The sequence below is a fragment of the Nycticebus coucang genome, chromosome 5 (assembly GCF_027406575.1).
Source record: "Nycticebus coucang isolate mNycCou1 chromosome 5, mNycCou1.pri, whole genome shotgun sequence".
Taxonomy (NCBI): Eukaryota; Metazoa; Chordata; class Mammalia; order Primates; family Lorisidae; genus Nycticebus; species Nycticebus coucang.
In genome coordinates, this window is record NC_069784.1 from 119,993,085 (window position 1) to 120,015,829 (window position 22,745).

General features: G+C 38.0%; 1 protein-coding gene across 4 annotated transcripts in view; it reads left to right on the forward strand.

Annotated features, from left to right (window-relative positions):
- Positions 1-22,745, forward strand: part of PHACTR2 (phosphatase and actin regulator 2) — a 273,453-nt gene that overhangs the window by 131,343 nt on the left and 119,365 nt on the right. For 2 of the 4 annotated variants that reach the window (XM_053591285.1, XM_053591287.1), the window contains exon 1: positions 9,170-9,414. The exons of the other annotated variants lie outside the window; for them this stretch is intronic. In XM_053591285.1, the coding sequence (XP_053447260.1) occupies positions 9,369-9,414 (46 nt within the window). In that variant the 5' untranslated portion in view covers positions 9,170-9,368. Of the gene's footprint in view, positions 1-9,169; positions 9,415-22,745 lie in introns of those variants that run through there. 4 annotated transcript variants of the gene reach the window in all.

Here is a 22,745-nt window from a genome sequence, read left to right on the forward strand (position 1 = left end):
GGCTGTGAGACAGGGGTTGCTCTCTGTTCCTTGCCTCCTGGCCTTCTCAATATGGCAGCTCACAATGGGGCAACTTACTTTTTCCTAGAATATGTGGAGTAAAGATGTTACAATCTTAGATGACATTAACTGCTTACTCATAATCACATACATCCTAACCATATTCTGTTGGTTAGAAGGATGTCTCAGGTGCCCCCAATTTCAAAGGGAGCAAATTATACAATAGTGTGGATACCAAGGGGCCACCTTAGCATCTGTCTACCCCATTCCTAATGTCAAGAAGCATTTATTATTATTACTTCAGTCAGTCAAATGTTTCCTTCCTCCAGTTTGTTCACGTGTACACAGTGACTTGTCAGTTAATGAATGTCCATTTTTTACAACAGTGCCATATTTCAGTCAAATAAATTTTGAACAAAAGATAACCCCAGAAAAGTAAAAAAAGGAAAAAAGTAACCCCAGAAAAGAAATTGAACAGAACTTTAATTGGAACATGAAAAACTTAAAATATGTGTATTTAGTATGTGCATATAAAATATGATTATGGCAATATCCAGATCCCATGTTTTCTCAGTTACTACATTAAAAAACTTACCCACTCATTTACAAATGGTATTCTCTTAACACTCTTGCTTCCCAGGAGGCCCAACAGTAAACCTGCCCACAACACTTTTACTACATCCTCAATCTCCTTGGTACCCACCTACTTCTCCTGGTACCCATAGATCTAAACAGTGTATTTATACAGATTAGGTTCATCCATTCTTTCATTCATTTATATGTAAAACAAATAGTTACTGAGTCCACACTTGCGCCCTGACTCTGTGCTGGTGTTACATTGGTGAATGAGACACGGCTACCAACTGGCATTTGGTCCAGTGAGGGAGACAGATGAAGAACAGTCATGGGATGTGTTCCACTGAGAAGGTTGTATGGAAATACACAGATAAAGGGCTCCGAGAACTTGATATCTAAGTGGCCCGCCCCATAGAAGATGTAATATAGGAGGCCAGATATTGAGTCACTCAGGACAAGCAGACATAGAAAATAAAACCATGAAGGAGGATGAGTCCTTTAGACAGTTGTGGAAGACAGAGATGAACAGAGGTTTGAGGACCAAGGCTTTAGATAAATGTAGATAGAAGATGGGAAGAAAAGAAGCCGTGAATTTTAAGTAACTGCAGTGTCAGCATGCGATGAAATAAAGTCTCTTCAAAATGGCAATATCAGTTTCCAGGTACTAGATACTTCTGTATGGAAATAAACAATGGACTACAACTAAAATACTCACAGTGCGTTTGCATACAATGAAAGAATCTAGATGAAGTAAGGCAATATCTAAGATAGAAACAAAGTAAAAAGTATCACTCTGAAATCATAGACCCAAGTGGGAAATGTATATTACTAATGTTGACTGTTTTATTAATAAATGTAGTTAAACACAATAATATTCAGCATTGGTTCACAGAAACCAATCACTGTATGTGTCATTGTTCACAAAGCAACACTGTGTACACACCTATAAAGAAGAAATCAAATAATCTAAAGAGACAAGTGGAATCCCTAAAACTTCAACATGGGTTTTGGGATATTTTTAACAAAACAAAATCAATAGCATTTTCTCTTGCAAGATCAATAGATAAACATATCTTTTAAAATGTGACAATAATTTTGCAAAAAAAAAAAAACTTTTTAGGTAAAAATTGTTTCTTATATATTGGGCCCTTTTCTAACTTGTACACATTTCCCACGTGCATTCTCCGAGTGGAAAACCCTCTGCTTGGAGAAGTTGGGGAATGGAAACCCTTTGGTAAAAGGTGCCTCATTGCATTGGAAGGAGGTGTGTAGATTTAAAATGGCAATATTCCAAGCACATTTTGTATTTCTGTTTCTTAATTGTGTGATTATATGATTTTGCCCTGAATAAATCTTGTTTTGATGAAAGATTAAGTCAGAGCACCTGCAAGCTGCATTGCCCCACCCCCTTTCTCAGCACCCGTCTCTATCACCTGTTTGGAGAATATGTTGACTTTCCCTAATTGAGAAGTAATTTGCAGTTACTAAAATCCACTTTTTATATTAAAAGGCCTCTTCAATAGGTACAACTTCCCCTAGAGAGTTGTTTACTTGCAGGCATTTCTTGGGTGTAAGCATTAATAAAACTATGCTTTTAGGAACTAACCATAGAGTTTTTTTTACTTCCTATTTTAAAATAGCAGGAAGATAAACGTAAAGAACACTTGAAGTTAGGCCTTCTGAATATAAGAAACTACTTATTTTCTTTGTGATTCCCTTAAGATATCATTTGAAGTTGTAAAGATGCCATTGTACTGAAAATAAAAAATTTTACCCGAGATATTTAAACTAAGGAAATAAAAGTAAACAGCAGGTAAGAGTTCTTCATGCGCTTTTAGGTATAGAATGATGAGCTATTGAATAAGGAAAGTGGTTTAAGTAACACTAAAAATGCACCTCTCTTTTTCCCTGAATGTAAAATAATAAGTTTTAGATCCATCTTCCTAGCAGTGCTTGAAGTTCTAAGACTACCAGGTTTTTCTGTTTTTCTCTGGCATTGTCTTTATCCAGTTCCATATTCCAATTACTTTTTCCATTCAAAGATGGAGAGCATTCTCCTAACATACTGTGTCAACCCTTGGTTTTCACACGGATGAATGACGGTACGCAGTATACCAAAGCAGGGAATCAGGTCTCTTGATTTCTAGATCCTGTTTCATTGGGGCCCTTATTTTTATTATTCCCTTCCTCTCTTTTTTTTTACCACCCTCCCCTTTTTGGCTTCGGCATTTTAATACTGACCTAATTCATTTAAGTGATTATATGATTTCTCCCTGAATAAATTTTTCTTTGTTGCTTTGGAATAAATGCAATTAAGGTTTTAAATATATCTCTATTACCACGATAGCTTCATCCCACATGTTTTGTGGTATATTCATTGTTGTTTAGTTGTAAACGTTTTATTAAGTTACAATAGAATCTCATGTTTCTTAGGAGCTTTTTTTTTTTTATTTTTTAGCTTCCAAAAACATGTGAGAGGGGTTTTTGTTTCGGTTTTTAGCTACGTTTTTCTTGTTGGTTTTTAATTCAATTATGCCACAGTCAGAGATTGGGGATTGTTTGGTCTTAATTTGTTCATATTAACTGCTCATTACTTTGCTTCCCCATCTTCCTTGTCTTATAAGCCAAATTCTATATGGTGAACGCTTCAACTCCACCTCCCTCACTGTCTACTCCAACCACACTGGCCCTTGTAGGCTCCTCAAACACATGACATGCTCTTATCTTTTATTCACTGGAACCCTCTTCCCCCACAAAGCCACGGGGTTAACTCCACTACTTCCTTCCAGTTTTCTTAAATATCATCTCAGTGAGGACTAGTGACTCAGTGACCAACATTCGCCAGACTTTCTCTCTTACCCTGCCCTATTTATTTCATAGCACTTTTCATCTTCTAAGTTGCTATAAAATTTACCGATTTATTAGATTTTTGCTTAATTAGCATGTAAGCTCTGCGAATGCAGATGTTTGTGCTTTCTGTGCCATTCTATACGCCAGGTTCCTAGAACTTGATACAAAGGAGGCCCATAATAAATATTTGTTGAATGAATGTGGAAGCAATAATGAATTCTTATTAATATAGAACCATTGTACACATAGTGTAGTATAAATCCAATGTATTCTCATAAAATAGGAATGCAGTAAAATGTATTTGAGACCCAAATGCCCATTAACTGGTAAATGGATAAACTTCAGCATAGCCACACCAGGGAAGACTGCTCAGAAAAAAGGAAAAAATAGGCTCACAGAACAACATGGATGAATATCAGAATCATTAAGTGAAAGAACCCAGATACGACAAACTATGTATGCTGTTATTCCCTTTATATGAAATTTTAGAAAAGTCACAAATCTAGAGATGGAAAGTAGGTCCGCAGCTGCCTGGTGCAAGGTGGACTGGGGTGCCTGCAAGGGGATGAGATGAGAATCCCGAGAGTTCTGAAATGTGATTGTGGTGGTGGTCGCTTTAGGTAATTATCAAGACTCGTTGACCTATTTACTTGAAACAGGTGTATTTTAGAATTTGTAACTTCCTCCTTAAAAGCTGCAAGCAATAAGCAAATTCTGACTGAATACTATCAGAATTAATCTTTCTTTAATTTAGAAAGCAGTTTACACTATTGAAGCACCTTCAGAATGAATTACCAACTCTGTGTGGGGAAAGTGGATTTAGGAACTACTAAAACTCAGAGCTCTCCTTGGACCATCCTTAACACTTGGAGGAATGAACTTCTGTTTCTCAACTGTCAGGATCACTCAACTGTAAGCTGCACACTTACCCTCCACCACACACACACTGTGAACCCCTCCCCGTAGGTCTCCACCTCACTCATCTCTGCCCAAGCACTAGAGGTGCTGTACCCCTTAAAGGTCCTCTGTCGATTCTAGTTGACTGATCTGATGATGATTTAATTGTGTGGCATATAAAAGAGACTTGATAGTCTGTTTCTATAGATTCAGCAGACTGTTACCAAAATCAAGTATTTTGGTCTTTTTTGTCCATATTTGAAGTTGGTGGTGTTTTTGGTCAATATTGAAGTTGCTGTCATTAAGGAGATAACATAAGTGCTTTTTTTTATTTGTCATATATATATTGAATGACCTCCATGTGCCAGACATTTTGTTAGTTTCTAGGGATAGATGCGATGGTTAACAAAACAATGATTTGGACCTTACTTTAAGTAATTATTTTATGTATACTGATCAGTTGTTATTAAAGATGTCTTTAAGGACTATTCTCCATAGTTTGGGTGCAGTACAGGAAAAAGGATTAATTTTTATAGCAGTTACCAGAATTTCAAGCACTATGGATGAGTAATTTGCTTTGCTTATGAAATGAAGTGCAACAAACTATGGACAATGTCTTTGGAAAAGGAAATTCCAGTACCACCCCTTGTGGTCTTTCTTTTCCAGAGTAAATCTTCCAACTGTTGATCTCAACCACTAAGCAAGCACACGTGAGTCACACCCTGCCCTTTGTAGAGACTCACTCAGGGTGAGGCAGAGGCGAGGTATTTTGTTAATCCTTTCAGCTTGAGCAAGCAGAAGAAGGAAAACTCAGGAAACAAATCATATAAAAATATGAGAACAATAGGAAAGAAAAGCCTGTCTTACAGGTTTGTTTCCTGTTCTAATACTTGTAGAATGTGGTCTTCTCTTCTCCTGATGCTAAATATAACTAGAATGTCCGAAGTTATAATTCTCAAAAAAAGTTCTCCTTTGTTAGTACGGGAGTATGTGAGAATAGCTCTCTCAGAATTGTCAGAATAAAAGCTATAGTAACCATTTAGTTGCAACTGCTAGAGAGTAATACTTTAAAAATAAATACTAGTTATTTATTTAGAGTTTCAACTGAAAGCATCGTATCCAGTAAAACTTCCCTCTGCTTTTTAGTAGTTATAAATCTTGAAGTAAGCTGCCTCTTACAACAGGGAGCAAAGTTTTGAAGAAATACAAAGTTTTTTAAAACTGGAAGATTTTCTAGTAAACATTTGAATAACTGAATATTTATAAAATTTTCCTCTATCAGTTTTAGTGTCTACTAAGTTTTAATTCATTTCCTTCCCATTAACAAAGGGGTTTGGTATGGTTACAATTCCCATTATAGAAGGAAATGTCACTAATTCACAGGATTTCTTCATGGTCAAATCCAGAAATAAGAGGATTAGTTAACAACATCTTCATCTACCTATAGCTGGTCAGTTATAACCACAGCTGCTTCCTAGGTTACTGCTGTTCTGATCAAACATTTCATCTCTTGGGACTCTGCCAAACTCTCCCTTCCCTTCATGGTTCCTCTAGCCCAAATTACTGGGGTCTCCGGATGGGTTGTAGCAGAGACGGTGGCATCTGAACAAGGCAGAGACCCAGGATGAGTATTCATGGCCTTTGTGTCCTGAGGGAGGAAGGTTCACTCTTCCCAGTCCAAGCTTAGATTTGGCTGCCCAGAAAAGTCTGGCAGTGACCTAAATTACAGGATTTGGTAGTGGCGCTTGTAGTAACTATTAACACTCTAGCCACTAAATTGCATGCCTGTAATTTGGACTTTGACCTAGTAGTAAAGGACTTTCCCACAAATAGCCTAGATTGCTAACATTTTAGGCTTATGTTTGCTTTAACTTCTATCTAATAAATAATAGTGGCTTCCATTCATGCCAAATGCAAGTGTCACTTTGGGTACCCCAGAGGGGTGAGCTTAAGAACTCCCCCATCAGACAAGCCAGTGAAATCTGTGTTATAGGGTAGAATGCTTCAAAATCTCCTAAGTACAACTTCTAGAAGGAGAAATTCTATTTTAATAATCCACTCAATTTCATTTCTTACCAGAAGTAAATGAATAATCACTTAAGTTTTTTTAAGGGTTGAAAAATATTTAGGCTGTTCAGTGGAAAAAGCAGTAGATGCCATCAGTCTACATTTTTGCAAGGTTTAATATAAGCTATTTCTCAAATTCAGTCTTGGTAAAAGTTAATGGCAGTGCATTATAACAGATAAAAGTAGTGATGTGCTGAAGGCTGTACTCACAGCCTCATAAGCTAAACTGTCAAATTTCAGGGAAATTTATAAGCCAGTCAACAATTTTGGTAGCTGGTTGGTAGGTTGTAGAACCAGCCATTATAAGAGAATTCACATCACAGAAATTGGCAAACAGTACAAATTATAAATCAGTCTGAGGCCCCAGCCCGGCCCACAACTCCCAGCCCAAACCAGTTGTTAAGCATTCAGCAGGATGTCTCTGGATCAGGGATTAGTTTAGAAATATATAACAGAGAGTGGGATCCATGGGATAAATGCTAAAGCATTATAAATGCAGTAGAGATGACTTCCTCAGAGTGAAGTATTGGCACTAATCTTGTTCAGCAATTCTACAAATTCCCTGGAAAGAGGCAGAACACAGAGAAATGTCCCTTTTTCTCAGATGACATTAAATATTTCCAGAGTTAAAACTATAAGCCCATGGGATTAATACCCACAACTCTTAGTAAAATGGTGTGAGTTCTAATAAGGCAAAAGTGAAGCAATTGGGGGTAGGGAGGGAGTTATCTTAAAATATCCTTGCTAAATGGTAATTTCTAACATTTACGATATGGCCTAGAAATAAAATTTAGGGATTTATGCAGATTTTTTCTACATTCATTAGTATAACTTGCTAGCTGTGATTTTTAAAAGCTACTTAGATGCCAAGCCCCACCCACCAGAAGCTCTGGAAACAATGTGGAGTAACTGTCCCACCCTTAGAAAGAAACCTTAGTGTATACTTTCTGCAGTTTTGGTTGACATGCTTCAAGGATAATGTCAGAGAACTGGAAGAGTTTCAGAGAAAGTCATGTAACCTGATCAGGGAATTATAAGAATCCTAGATGAGGCTAAAGATTCTAGCAAATCATGAAAGGTCTCGAATAAGGTAAATATAGATGCATTAAGCAAATGCTGAAAAACTGGAACTATAGAGCACCCCCCTTGATGTTTGAAAGAGGAATTCATAGAAGAAATAAAAGGAAATACTTTCGCTTCTCAAGGGAAAGTAATGATAGGTGGTAGCAACCTCAAGGCTCAACTTTTATTGACTTTTTAAAATTTTTTTAACTTACATCTTTATAATTAGCAAAATGTATATTTCCTCTAATCAGTGACCTCCTTAGTAGTTAGGTTCTGTCAACAGGAGAAAGAGTGAGACAGTTTCCCCACTCAACTTAAATTCAAAGGTTTTTTTGTTTGTTTCTTACAGCAACTCAAAGAAAAACGGTAGAGCCAGCCATTATAACTGCTTGCCCTCACTTTTTATCTTCCCAAGTGAGATGTGTTCCCCAAATACATTTTTATATTTAGAAGGAAATTTAGTTATGATTGACTTCAGGTCCTAATTGGAAGTCATATTTTGGTTAAATCCTCAGTTTCATTAAAAAAAAAATCAGGGTTTCTTAAGAGTGAATTAAACAAAAGGAAGTAGATATTGATCATAGTTTTCTAGGGAAAAGATCTTGCCCACAATGGAGGCTGAGTTATTTGGGTGTGAAAAAAAAGTAGGGCAACTTACTTGACTATGATGAAATAGTTAAGCCAGTGTCTTTAAAAAAATAAATAAATAAAACAAGATTCTGCATGATCTTAATGAAAGAAACTCTAGAGAAAAAGTGATTTTCATGTTAGTTCAGAGTTGACTGGCTTGGATAAACTGAAAACGAAGGTTATGGTAAATGACCTACATATGTTGCACTTTTCTTTTTTTACTTTTTAATGTTGGAATATGTACATTCAGAAAAGTGCACAAATCAGTGTTTATAGCTCAAGGGATTTTCATAAATGAGTGTGTCCAGAAACCACCATCCAATCTGATGGACCATATGTATATGGTGTATGTTGCAAATACCGCATTCGTGTATAGTGCATGTGGATCACTCACCATATTTGTAAATGCCAAGGGTATTTATTATTATTCATACTTTTAAGAAGACAGAAATTTAATAGATATTATAGTAGAGTTTAATTCTACTTTCGGGGATTGTTGTTGTGTACACTTTTGTGTATTTTAAACACCTGACTTCACAGTGATTCTTTTGAAATATAGGAGAGGTGAACATCCCTGAGTTTCAAGTGGGAGACAGGAAGTGTATACCGTGTTGTTGATCTCACACATGGATCCATCATTTAGATTTGTTGTCCAACCTGATTGAGTCCATTAATGTTGGTTTTTAAAAATCCGCTTGCAAGACAGACATCTAAAGGACTGGAGTACTGCAAACAGGATGTAAGGAAGGAACTAACTTTAAAGAAACAGGTTTTCTTAAATTAAGTACCGTGACTAAGTACTTTAATTCCTGTTCTTTTAGCCCTAAAGGATCATTTGACCTTGAACCTTTTATCTTCAAGAGGAGTAGCCAGAAAGCCTGAACTCTACTACCCCGGGGGTGAGGGGTGCCAGTCTGCCAGCCCTGGGGGGTGAGGCTGGTCCAGCCTGGGCCTCCCCGCACCCTCTGCCCCCTGCTCCTTCGCCCATCCCCTTGTCCCCCCTTCCCCTCCCTATCGCCGTCGCCCCCCTCCTTCCTCCCCGTGACCTCTGACCCCAGCTAATCTGCATAGAGGAATGACAGGCATCCGCTGGGCAGGATCCGCCGCGCCGGCTACGGCCGGCAGGGCTGGGAGCCCCGCGCAGGGGAGAAGGTGAGGGGACCGGGCGGGCAGCTGCACAGAGGCCGGGAAATGAACGCCTGGAACTCTGGCTGGGAGCGGACCCATGAGCGAAGGACCAAAAGAGCCTCGTGATCGCCGGACCTGGCTCTGCGACCCCAGCCATGGGCCAGACCTCGGTCTCTGCGCTGTCCCCGCAGCCCGGCAGCGGTGAGTCCGGGCGCGCGCGATGCGCTCCCGCCGCGCGGGCGCGGGGCGAGCTGCGGGCCCCGGGGACAGGCCGGGGCTCGTCGACTCGCCGGGTTCCGCTCGGACCCGCCAAGTCCCTCGGAGAAACCCCAGAGGTAGCGCTCGCCAAACTCTTTGTCGTGAGAGTGGAATGCCTTTTGGGATCCAGCCGATTTTACCTTAAAGGCGCAGGCTCCATTTTCTGTGCGCGATGCCTCACTGTGGTTTTTCTCCAAATTACTTCGGAGCCAGAAACTTACGGGAAACGCCATTTGCGTATTACTGTGTTTTTAAAAACGCGAAACTTAGAGAGCGAGAGAAACATGCCAACAGGTTTTTCTGTATTTACACTTGGCTTCTGAACAGACTAGAACTGAAATTCTTTCAAGCTTGTCAACTGATTTATGATTTGTTATTCGGAGAAGTGCTGATTGCCTTCTCTTATCCTGGCAGAACGCTGCATACTTAATAACTACCAAAAAATGCGTAATTGTTTCAAATGATACTTGTCTTGTTTATGTTAGACACAGAAGCTATAAAAGGTTAGGGAAACCTAGCTCAAGAACTTAGTTGTTGAAGGCTAAAGTTTTATGGAGACGTGTTAACGTTTCTGAGTTACAATGCTGTTTTAAAAATTTACTTTTTAATATTTTCTTAAACAAAAAGGAATTAAAAAAAAAAAAAAAAGGGAAGGAAGGTACTTCTGGCATTTCCCCAACAGTGTAAGGATAAACCACTGTTTGGTGACTTTACTTGTGATTGGATAATGAAATAAGTTTAAAAGTTACTATTTTGATATTTTTCCATCAACAATTAAAAAAAAGTTAAAGGAAATATTTGTGTTGTTCATTGAGATATTTGATACACTTTTTAAGTTGTACAAACATCAACAGGATCTTGCTGAAAGGAAATGACAGGGCCCTGAGGAAGGTTTTTAATCTGCCCCAGGATGTCTGACTAGATAGCATTCTATTCTATTCTATTCTATCGGTTCACACCCACCCACCCCACCACCACCTCCTCCCCAGTGAGTTTGTGTCTGTTGCACAGATTCACTCTCTGAACTATCACAGGCTTTGCTGAGGCTTCTGTTAATGCCAGAGGAGAATGATCCCTCTGCAACGGAGAGCAATCAGAATCCTGAAGAGATTACAGTTCCCCCCCCCTTACTGTTAATGACACGGTAAGGGTTCTGAACATCAAAAAGACTTCATGTTGATGGCTTTTGAGAGATTGGGGGTTGGGGGGAGAGTTGATTAGGACTTTCGATTTAATGTTTTGTGCAGATAAGAGGCTTGGGTTCCTGTGTCTAAACTTAAAGCAGTGTGACTTTTCCCCCCTTTTTCTTTCAAGGAAGAATTTTATTTTTAAATTCCTACATTGGCAAAGACAGAATTAAATCAAGACTGCAACACAGCAGGTATACAGCAAGTCCTCTCCTGAATTTAGTTCTTTGGTCACAAAATATTATTTGAGTGAATATTAGAAAAGCAAGTTTTGCCTTAAAAAAATTAAAGAATATTACATAAATAATATCTAAGAAGCAAGTAGAATCCTAAAATACGATGCCCTGCTTCTTTCTTCATACAGCAAAAAATGCACAGATTGCTGTAATTCCTAATAAAGTGACTAGTTACATGAAGAAATGTGCAGTCTATTTAAATCAAAAATGATTTTAACAAAATGTTATGCTTGAAATGCGTCAGGGAATGGTGTTACACCGAAATTGTAGGTCCTTGGTTTCCTGGGTTAAAAGTTTGCATACATTGTAATGACCAAACCATACATCAGGAGTGAAGGGTTTTCTGTTTTGTCTGGTAAGGTATGCTAGTAGTTATGGCTCAGGTTGTGTGCTATGAAAATACACCAGTTTTCTCAAGGTAGGATCTCTTAAGTCTATTAGCATTATTCCATTTCCCTGAAGGTTTGCCATCAGATTCTAAGCAAACAAAAACAAAATAACATTTGGTGAGTTTTATATTCACGTCCGTATTCTTCACTGAGTCTGAGAACTGTCAGATCTTCTACTATTCCAAGTATTTTGTTCACTCCTTGTTAGCTGTTTGCTTTGCAAATCGTGTGAATATCCTTGTTTTGTTTGATTTTAGCCATCAGCTAGTTGTTTAAGTCTGGAGAAGCTGCTGGGAATTACAGGTGTTAAAGATAATTCTCATCCTCAATGCTCAGTGGGGGACATGTATCTGAGACTAAGGAATCAATAGCACAGACGTCAATAATTCATACTTACTGCTCAGTTTGGGCTTTTATAAGAATCTGCAGTATAGACCAGAAGTTAGCTTGCTTCTGCCTCTTTTGACCTCAGGCTCTCTTGAACCTTTCAGGTTAGGCTGCACCTGTTTCCCCAGGTTCAAAGAGGCCATTAATAATTATTTCTGAAAATATGCAGTTAGGTCCATTATTTTCCATTTTTAAAAAACAGTTTTTTGACATACAGTTCATATAACATAAAATTCATCCAATGTATGATTCATTGTTTTTTTAGGATATTCACGGTGTTGGGCATTAATTCTATTCCCACCCTATTCCCCCAACACAGCCCCACCTTAATTAAACGCCAAGCTACTTTTTATCCCCATAGATTTGCATATTCAGAACATTTCATGTCAATGGCTTCATGTAATGTGCCATTTTGACTGGTTTCTTTCACTCAGCCTATTGTTTTCAAGAGCCATCCATGTTGTAGCATGAATCAATACTTAATTTCCTTTTATTACCAAATAATATTCCACTGCATGAATATGTCACACTTTATTTATCCACTGATCGGTTGATGGGTGTTTGGTTCATTTCTGTTTTTTGGCCATTTTACAAATAATGTTGCTGTGAACTTTTATGTACAAATTGTTGGTGAAGATATGTTTTCATTTCTCTTGGGTATTTGTCTAGGAATAGAATAACCTAGGTCTCCTGGTAGGTGATTCTAAGTTTAACCTTTTAAGAACTGCCAAACAGTTTTCCAAAGCAGCTGCACTATTTTGCATTTTCTCCAGCAGTGTATGAAGGTTCCAGTAGTCCACATGTTTATCCACACTTAAGTTATCCTAGTAGATGTGAGGTTGCATCTGATTGTGGTTTTGATTTTGCATTAGTAGCTTTTCATTACTGATGACACTGAACATCTTTTCATGTACTTATGGGCCATTTGTGTATCTTGTTTGGAAAAATGTCTATTCAGATTCTTCGTGTAATTTTAATTGAATAGTTTGACTTCCTGTGTTTTAAGAGTTCTTTGTATATTAGATGCCAGTCTCTTGGCAGACACAGGATTTGCAAATATTTTCTACCTTTCTCTGGATTGTCTTTTCATCTTATAGTGTGATTAGTAGCTCAGAGTTTTAAGTTTCGATGATGCACAGTTTATCTATTTTTTCTTTTGTTATTTGTGGTTTTGGTGTTATATCTAAGAAACCATCACCTAACCAGGCTAGAAAGATTTCCCTCTATGTTTTCTTCTGAGAGTTTTATAGTTTTAGCTCTTACATTTAGGTCAGTGATATATTTTGAGTTAACTTTTATGTATGGAGTGATGTAGCATTTCCAACTTTATTCTTTTGCATATGAACATTAAGTAGTTCTAGCACCGTTTCTTGCAAAGATGATTCTTTTCCCCCATTGAATTGTGTTGCCACTGTTGTCAAAAATTGATTGACTATATACATATACGTATGGGTTTATATCTGGACTGTCAATTTTATCCCATTTCTGTTCTTAACTGTTCGGGTTAATGTAGATTTGTAGTAAGTTTTGAGACTTGGGAGTGTGAGTCTTCCAATTTTGTTCTTCTTTTTAACAATGCTTTTGGTTATTCGAATTCCCTTGCATTTCCATATGAATTTTACAATGCACTTGTCAACTTTTGCAGAAAAGCCGGTTGGGATTTAATAGGAATTGTGTTGAACCTGTAGATCGGTTTGGGTAATACTGTCATCTTAACAACATGAAGTCTTCCAATCCATGGACATGGATATCTTTCCATTTATTTAGAGCTTCTCCTTTTCCACAATGTTTTGTAATTTTCAGTGCATAAGTCTTGGCTTTCTTTGTTAAATTTATCTGTAAGTATTTTATTATTTTTGATGCTATTATGTTATATATATTTGCTATATATATGTTATATATATGCTATATATAACATAATATATACAATTATGTCATTTTACTTTCAGTATGTCCATTGCTAGTGTATAGAAATACAAAAATTGATTTTTATGTAGTGTTCTTATACCAGGCTACCCTGCTGAACTCATTTTTTAGTCCTAATAGTTTTTCACTGAATTCCTTAGGATTTTCCATATATAAGATTATACTGTATATGATATTTATATACAAGGTTACATATGCAGACAGAGAATTTTTTTTTTTTTTTATTGTCGGGGATTCATTGAGGGTACAATAAGCCAGGTTACACTGATTGCATTTGTTAGGTAAAGTCCCTCTTGCAATCATGTCTTGCCCCCAGAAGGTGTGGCACACACCAAGGCCCTACCCCTCTCCCTCCTTCCCTCGAGAGAGAAAATTTTATTTCTTCCTTTACAATTTGAATGCGTTTTGTTTTTTCCTTATGTAATACACATAAATCTGGCTTGAAAGTCTAGTCCAGTGTTATATAGAAGTGGCAGGAGTGAGCATTTTTTTCTTGTTCCTGATCTAAGGAGAGGTTGTTGATCTTTAGTCATGGGATTGTCATGGCACACTTTGTCAAAAGTTCTTCTCTATTCTTAATTTATGAGTATCATATCGTGAAAGTGTTGGTTTTTGTCAAAGGGTTTTTCTGCCTTTATTGAGATAATCATATGTTTTTTGTCCTTCGTTCTATTAATTTGGCATGTTACATTAATTGGTTTTTAGATGTTAAACCAACCTTGCATTCCTAGAATAAGTACCACTTGGATATGATGTATATCCTTTCTCTATGTTGTTAGATTAGGTTTGCCAGTATTTTACTGAGGATGATTGGATTTATTATTTGTAAGCACAGGCCAAATATATATGCCCCCCAAAAGGGAGGTTCCAGTGCCCTCCAGCTTCATACCCTGGGAGGGTTGAGACTTCTAGTTTCTCATTGTCAAGTATAAGTGCATAGTAGATTGGACATAGTAAGTTTTTGTTGACTATGTGAATGAGTCAACAAATAATCTCAATGAACAGATTGACTGCTTTAAGCCAATGATTAAATGATTATGTGAATGAGAGGTAGGTATTTTTATTTTTTTTTTAACTTCAAGAATTACATGTTACTCTGGCTGTATTGCCTGAAGGGTGGTATCTGAATCTAGCAACTATTTTTCTAGTCTTTTCAGCTCCACCCTATCCCCATTGTGCCACAGACCAGCTCTTGGCTGCTTTGCCTCAGCCCTGGGGATCAAAGGGCAGACAATGCCACTGTTTCCATTTGTAGAAGACAAGGGAATAAGTTAATAAAGTGGGTAGGATGACACCTAGGTTGTGAAAGAAACTGTATCTATCTGTTCCTGGATTTACACATTTGTTCAGGACCCTGTATTTGTCTTGCCCTATATGCTATATTTATCTAGATAATTTTCTTGAAAATCAATCAGAGGAAGAAATCATGAAGGCAAAAGTCGACTAGTTCTTTTGTTGTTGTTGTTGACACAGGATCTCACTAGAGAGACCAGTCTAGCATGCAAGACTTCAGTGGCATCATCACAGCCCACTGCAACCTCACACTCCTGGCCTCAAATTATCCTCCTTCCCTAGCCTCCCAGAATGCTAGGATTATAGGCATGAGCCACTATGCCAGCAGTTTGTTTGAATGAAAATATGGTTGTGATCAAAAGTCAAACATTATAAGGTGGAAACCATACTGTACTTACTATTATATACTTTGCGTTTTTTTGTAATATAACTTGAAAATATTTCCATATTTTCTCTTTAATCCATATTTTCTCTTTAATCCTATAAACATAGTATATGGATACATCAAAATTTCCTTTGAAAGAGTCCTATTCTTATTGTATTTTTATATTGTTTCTGGGTTCTTTTTGTATGCATGTACTATTATGAACAATGCTGAAATAAGCACCATTATCTAAACATCTTGAACTACATGTACTAGTAAAATCTTAGCAGTGGAGTTACAGGGTCAAAAGATTTGTGTGTTTTATTTTGATAGACGTTGCCAAATTGTTCTCAGCGAGGCTATCTCAGTGCATCTGCTCACTATTTGAGAATCTCTGTTCCTGTACCTTACCGGTGCTACATACCAGGGTCATTCTTAGTCTACAAGATGCTTTGTGAGATACAGAAGTCACTCCTGCTGGGTGGGGGAGCTCCACCATAACTTAACAAGCGGAACATCAGCAGGAATTTGGTTCCCACTCATTCCCTTGCTTGTGTGTCCTTCTGCAGTGAACACTCGACTCTACACGACTACAGTGCTGTACAGAAATAGCGTTTTAGAATTTTTGTACATCTGTAAGTTAAAAAGGGAATCTCATTTTGACTATGAATGAAATAGAACATTTATAATTATTTTTCTCTGAATTTCTTATTTATAGCCTTTCCTTAATTTTATGGCTTTTTACAGATTTGTGTATTAAGGAGACTAGCTGTATGTCTGTCATATATTATAAATATTTTTCTATGGTTTTCTTGTACCTTAAGTTTGTTTATAGTATTTTTTATAGAAAATTTTTAAATTTTTATAAAGTCAAATTGATTAATCCTCTCCTTTCCTACGAACTAGGGTTATTAAAAAAAAAAAAACATGCTTTCCTCTGCTATTTTTCTCATATTTGAGTGTTTTCTTTTCCTGTAATTTATTCTGGCTTAAGATGAATAGATTTGATAATATAAAAATTTCAAACTTCTCCATGGCAAATAAAAAGCAAATTATCATCAGCACATTAAAAAAGGAAATTATAAAGTTGAAAGAAATATTTGTATTATATATAGACAAAATGATTAGTATTCCTAATGTAGTAAGACCACCTAAAAATCAATGAGAAAAAGGTAAATACCCAAACAGAAAAACAGGTAAAGAACATAGCAGGCATTTTTCAAAATACCTAATGGTTACACTTGTGAACTCACTGTGAGCCAGGAACTATTCTCAGTGTTTTACTTGAATTAACTTTTGATTACCTCACAACATCCATGTGGGGTAATTAGTAACAAGGTCCTTGTTTTATAAATGAGGAAAAGTAAGGCAGAAGAGTTACGTGGTGACTTGTCCACATTACCTGATCAAAGAGGAAATATAAGTGACTAAATGGTATGTAAAATAAAGTTTAAGCAATTAAATGAAAAAAAAAAGGAACCATTAATTTAGCAAAGATTAAAATAAATGCATCCCGAGAGATGATTGTTTTATGATAATTTAAATTGGGTACAACTTCTCAGGAAAGCAGTTTGGCAATATAAATTAAAAACCTTAAAATGTGCATACATTCAGACCCAGCAGGTCCACTTCTATAAGTATATGGTAAAGGAAATGACTACTTGCTCACCATAGCAATTTTTATCAAAACCAAAAATTGGAAATAATGCAATAGTCAAACAAGAAATCAATATAGTCATGTGACAGACTATTTTAAAATGCTACAAAAATATTTTTAAAAGATATTTTCAGGCTAAATAGCACCAATATATATGAGAAGGCAGGTTATAGAGTAAAATGAACTCATGTTTTAAATACATACTTAAAGAAAAACCTGTTTGGAAAGAGAGAGAGAGTTCATTCAGGAGGAGGTAGGGTAGTGTAGGAGGGCGTTCCCCTGCTTTGGACTTGGCAAAGCCCAGGTTTCCAGATCTGCTGTCCCTGTGAACTCATCTAGAACAGAGACCTTGCCTTTTTCTCCAGCTGCATCGATTTTGAGATTTAAATTCAATGGCTATTTTTCAACCACTATTTTTTTTCTTGCGAACTCAAAGATGGAAATAAAAACATAGCAAATAGAACCATCTTATCTTCTTTTGAGGTTTATGTTCTTTTTAATCTGTTTGACAATAATGCCAATGTCCCTCACTTTGAGGGAAAAAAATAAGCAAAAATTTGAACTTATGTTTGGTCCATAGCTTATCAGATCTGGTCAAATATTTTTAGCTTAAATTTATTTTATCTTCAGCAATATGAAAATGTAATAACCAATGAAGAAGTCACACTTCGCCTTTTGCCTACTTACTGCGGTGGGGAGGGGATCAGAAAGCTGGGTGCTCCGTCCTATGGTTAAGCCTCTTTCAATTGAATAGAGCAAAAATTCCAACATGTTTTCTTTTCTTGGCAGACTTCAGTGTAGCAGGCTAACTGCTGGTCTCTGCTCTTGAGAGGAAAGATTAATATTTAGTGAAGACTCAACTGATGCAAAAGTATGAGGTAGAAATAGTTAGTCTTAAGTAAATAAACACCATTTCTCTGCTCCCCACCCCTGCCTCAATTTGAAGTAAAGGAATACAACCAAAAACTACAGTAACCCAGAAGGGAACGGGCAAATAACACTACTTACCAAAAGCTTGGTCTAACCATTATCATTTATATTTATGTAAACTACCCCTCCATTTATTTTCATTTCAAGGAAATGGATGTTTTTATTCATATCAAACTTCTGGCAAGTGTAACACTGCAGCCCTTAACACTGAGGAAATTTGGGTTGCCAAGGAAGGACTAGAGTGCTATTTTGCTTAAGAATATCCTGGAAAGCTATGCTGGTATGTGCTTGGCAGGTATAGTCCTGCAAATCAACTTTTTTTATGAGGGCATATTGAGAAGAAGAAAAGGATGGCACCTTCACCTAACATACTGTTCCTAAATTAAAATTATTCTAAGGTGTTATGCGAAGCTGTGGAGGAGGGGTCACAAATAGGTCATATGTAGACCCTACACACAGGGTGCGCGTGTGGAACACTGCTAGTGGGGCCGCGCAAAAATGAGGGTGGAGGGAAGGGACACCTAAATCAGAGAGGCGGAAAGCACAGAAAGGGGCCAGAATTCAGGGCCTTTAGGGGAAGAGGGGTGGAAGGCAGAATTGAAAGCCAGAAGGAATCCTGAAGATTTTTTTTTTAATTGAATCAGAGAGATAATTATTTCTTCACTTCAAAGGGATGACTCTGCCTGTTGCATGCAGTGTAGATTTCAGGGGGTGAGACTGCAGGCAGGACCAAGAGGTGGGCTACAGTAATCTAACCAGGTGAAGAAGATGCCTGGTCTCAGGGTGGGGGAGTGGAGACATGAGAGAAAGGTGTCACCCCAAATTTGTGTCTGCAACTTGATAACTTCTCTGCTCACAAGCATGCAGCTGCATGTTTAACAAAGCTGCTTAAATATGTGATATTTCAGGGGTGAGCCATCTAAATGGAAGGCTTGGTTTTGTCCTCCAATTAAGTTCTCCCTTTGACTTTCTACATTTCCCCCAAGGGATCCTCTGCAATCACCCACTAATTCTAGCCAGAAATCTAGGAGTCTTCCCTAGGTCTTTCCCTTCCTCTCCACATTGATCTAGCTGAATGCCTTGTCCTTTTTTCTTCCAAAGTATCTCTCACGTCTGCCCTCCTCTGTGTCTGTCTGTGCTCCCCGGCCATCTTCTGTGTGGACAACTGCAGTAGGTTCCAGCTGGCCTCTTGCTTCTGTTCTCACTCTTCTGCAATTCGTTTTCCACTTAATGCAATTTTTAAAGCATAAGTCATGTCACTCTCATCCTGGAAACCCTTCTGTCTTCTCATTGCACTTGGAATGAAATCCAGACTTCACAGTCTGGGCCTCAAGATTCTCTATGTGCCCATGTGGCCTACTGGCCTCCCTGACCTCATCTGCTACCACTTTGGCCTAGTCCCCTCTTTGGTGCTGTGGTCCTCAAACAAACCCTGGCTAATCCCTAACTCTGGACTTTTGCAGTCGCTGCTCCCTGTTGGAGAAACTCTTCCCCTGACTTTTTACAGAGCCAGTCCCCGGTTTCAGCTCCAGTTTACCCCATTGTAGAGACCTTCCCTGCCCACCTGTCTCCGGCATAGCCTTTCCAGGCCTCCAGCCACCTGTCTCTTCATAGCGCTCAGCACTCAACATCGTCTTGTTGGTGTGTGTTTGCTCATGGTCTGTCTTCCTAGAACATAAGCTCCATGAGCTAAAAGGCATTATTTGACTTGTCCACCAGTGTCTCTTGTCTCTTCTTACTCTCAGATAAATGCCTGACACTAGAACTATCTGTAGATAAATGAATGGCTCTGTGTGGCCAGGACCTATATTAGTAGAGTAGCAGGTCCTGCATAGAAAGTTAAGTAGAAATGTAGAGTTGTTTATGTGACTCTTTAATCTTTAATCCTCCCATGGCTCAATGGCTCGCTTATATTGCTGCCTGTTTGTGATTGCGCAGTGCCTGACCTCATAATGTGGAAACTGCAGACACAGAAGACACTCAGTAGAGCCTCTGTAAGTTGACCATCCAAGGGGCTCTAGCAAACTGGTCCCCATAGGAGGTGGTCCACGTAAGGAACGAGGCCTGCTGTACTGATACATACGTGTGTTGCACGTCTGGTCTTTGAAAATTAGGTCAACCTGAGAGGGGGGTCAATGTCGGGAGGTGGTCAACAATGGAGGTTCTACAGTAGTTCCTGTATTTACCCCACCCTGTCCCTGCTCCCATCCCCAATTACACATTTCCCATCCTCCCATTTTCTCATCTTCCCAACATTCTTATGTTGTACTTTTGATTACATCAGTAGCCCATATAAACCATGAAAGCTCTTGACAGCGGAGCCTTAGGGTAAACCAGGATTACTTTGTCTTTCCTTCATAGCCTTTGTTTGCCCTACTGGTGTTTTTGTTGGCTTGCTAAGTGTCCTACCTACTCCTGCCTGCACCTTTCTTCTCCGGTTATGTAAATCCCTTCTCAGTAGGTTCAGACACTTGAGTTACTCTTTCTGTGCACCTTTAAGAACATCACCCACGTCTTCGCCCTCTTCCCTCTGGATTTTCCCTGTGCCTGCTGCCCAGATGCTGCCTTGGGATCTCTCTTCACCACACCCTGGGATTCTTTCCACTTTCCTCTTGTGTTGACTCTCCAGATTGCTGAATTCCATGTCTTTCTTTCTTTCATTTTTTTTATTTTCTGGGTCTATTTCCTTATTTTGGCAGAGCACACAAGGAGCTTCTTGAGAAAAGCTCATGAGGCATATATTTTTTGAGTCCTTATATTAGAAAGTGCCTTTATTTTGGCTTCATGCTTGGTTGATAGCTTGGCTGGGTCATAAGGTAGCAAAGTAAACTTAATGTAATGTGCACAAACACCCGCCCTCGCTTACAATTAATCACCATTAACATTTTCTCTTTATGTAGGAGTCTTATTTTTTCTCTTTAGCAAACCTTTAACTCATTTCAAAAGACTTTCTTGGATGATTGTCACAAAAGATCTCAACTTTGACCTGGCTTGTTGCAGTGGTCTAAAAAACATTTTATGAAAGTTTAGAAGTTTTATGGGTAACTAGACTAATTTAAAAATGTGTTTACTGTGATAATATTCTGACATTTAAAAAAAGATTCACATTTAAGATCTACATAGAATAATTATGATTTTCCTTTATTATTGTGCTTTCTTATTTTTAAGGGCACAACATCCTTATGGGCTGCTGATTCTGATAGCATCTCGGGATATTACAAGTGGAGAGTTGATATTTCACAAACTTGTCCAATTGTGAGACTCACCTAGTATGCTTGGCACAAGTACTGACTGCTGAGTTTGTGTTCTAGATCAGCCAAATCAGGATCTTCTTGAGAGGAGTCTTGGAATCGGTGTTTTCAACAAATATTCCAGAAGTTTCCTAAAATGAGAAACATCCTCTGGAAAATAAATTATAAATTAGCAGTGCTGTACAGATGCTGTTTGATTTATAAAAGGGTTACATCCCAGTAAACCTAACATAATGTCAAACGGTTTTAAGTTGAACCATCTTACATTGACGACCATTTACATGTATTTGAAAGGTGGCTTCAAATAAAAATTTGTCTTTGTTTGAATTTTCCTGTGTATCTTTCTCTTTACTTCAGGTAAAAGTTGCAAAGTGTACAGTATAGGGATGTTCTGTACCCAAACACCTTGATGATTTTGATCATTAATATTTAGTGTTCACAAGCACTTGACAAAATACAGGGTGTCCATAAAGTTTGTGTGCGAGTTTAAATTGCACACTATTTTAAATTGTCCGTGAACTTTACGGACACCCTGTATCTTTCGCGAAGTAGGATTTTATAATAACAGGGTGTACATAAAAGACAAAAGTTACATTTTTTTTACATTTTGTTAATATTGTAAGGCAGCAAAATAATGCATTTCCCACAGTAACTAGGTTTAAACTAAATGCTTAGTTACACCTGAAGGCAAAGACATTATCAACTGAATGGCAATTACGGTTTAATTAAGGAAAGGCCACAGAATTTTGAGTAGACAGCCTGTGAGCCTCATCTGAGGTTGCTGCATGCTAATTACTTAACCCAGGAACCAGAGTCTAAGAACAGGGCACCAGATGAAAACAGGTGTTTCATAATGAATGGGAGGAACCATAAGAAACATTTTAGTCAAATACATTTCTAAAGAGGAGGTTGAACGCTTGTCCCTTTTAGAAGTGCCCTTTTAGGGGAGCAAATCGTGAAAACTCAGAAAGGAAGCAATCATTTATTTAAAAATTCTTTTCACAGGTTCCTTTTTGAATAATGTTTGGCTTGTTATTTTTGCCTCTGTACTTCAGGGGTCTTTCCTTTCCATTTTGTGCCTATTTGCAGTACATTACCCAGTGGGAAGGAAATGCCATTCAGTCTTAATTGGAGTCTCTTAAATGCTTTTTCTAAAGGATTTTTAGCCTCCCTGCGGAAGGCCACTTTGTTATAATCGCCTCCTAGACCTTCCTTGTAGTATAAAATGTTTCTGACAACAGCTGGGTAGCTAATGAGACGGTTCAGGATGGCTATTATGAATTTCATCTCTTAAAAGGATTTTGTGTTTTTCAAAATTTCTCCTGCATCTGTAAAGTTAACTTGTGCTGACCTGCCAACCTGTTTATGGAGGAGCTGGGCGAGGATGGAAACTTGGAATAAACTAGAACACGTTAACTGAGCTCATGCCGTGAGTTCCTGTTGGGCTGACTGAGCTCTGTTTCATTTTCCTAAAGGTTTCTAAGGTGGGATTGTATACACATGTGCACAACTAGTGTGTCCTGTCGCTCGGAAAGTACTTGGCCTGCCAATTTTTTGAAGAAAACATGAAAAGAATAAAATCAAACATGAGATTTTAAGAAGCATTTAGAACTGTACAATTTTTAAATTCTGAATCCCTTTCAGTCATCTGCCC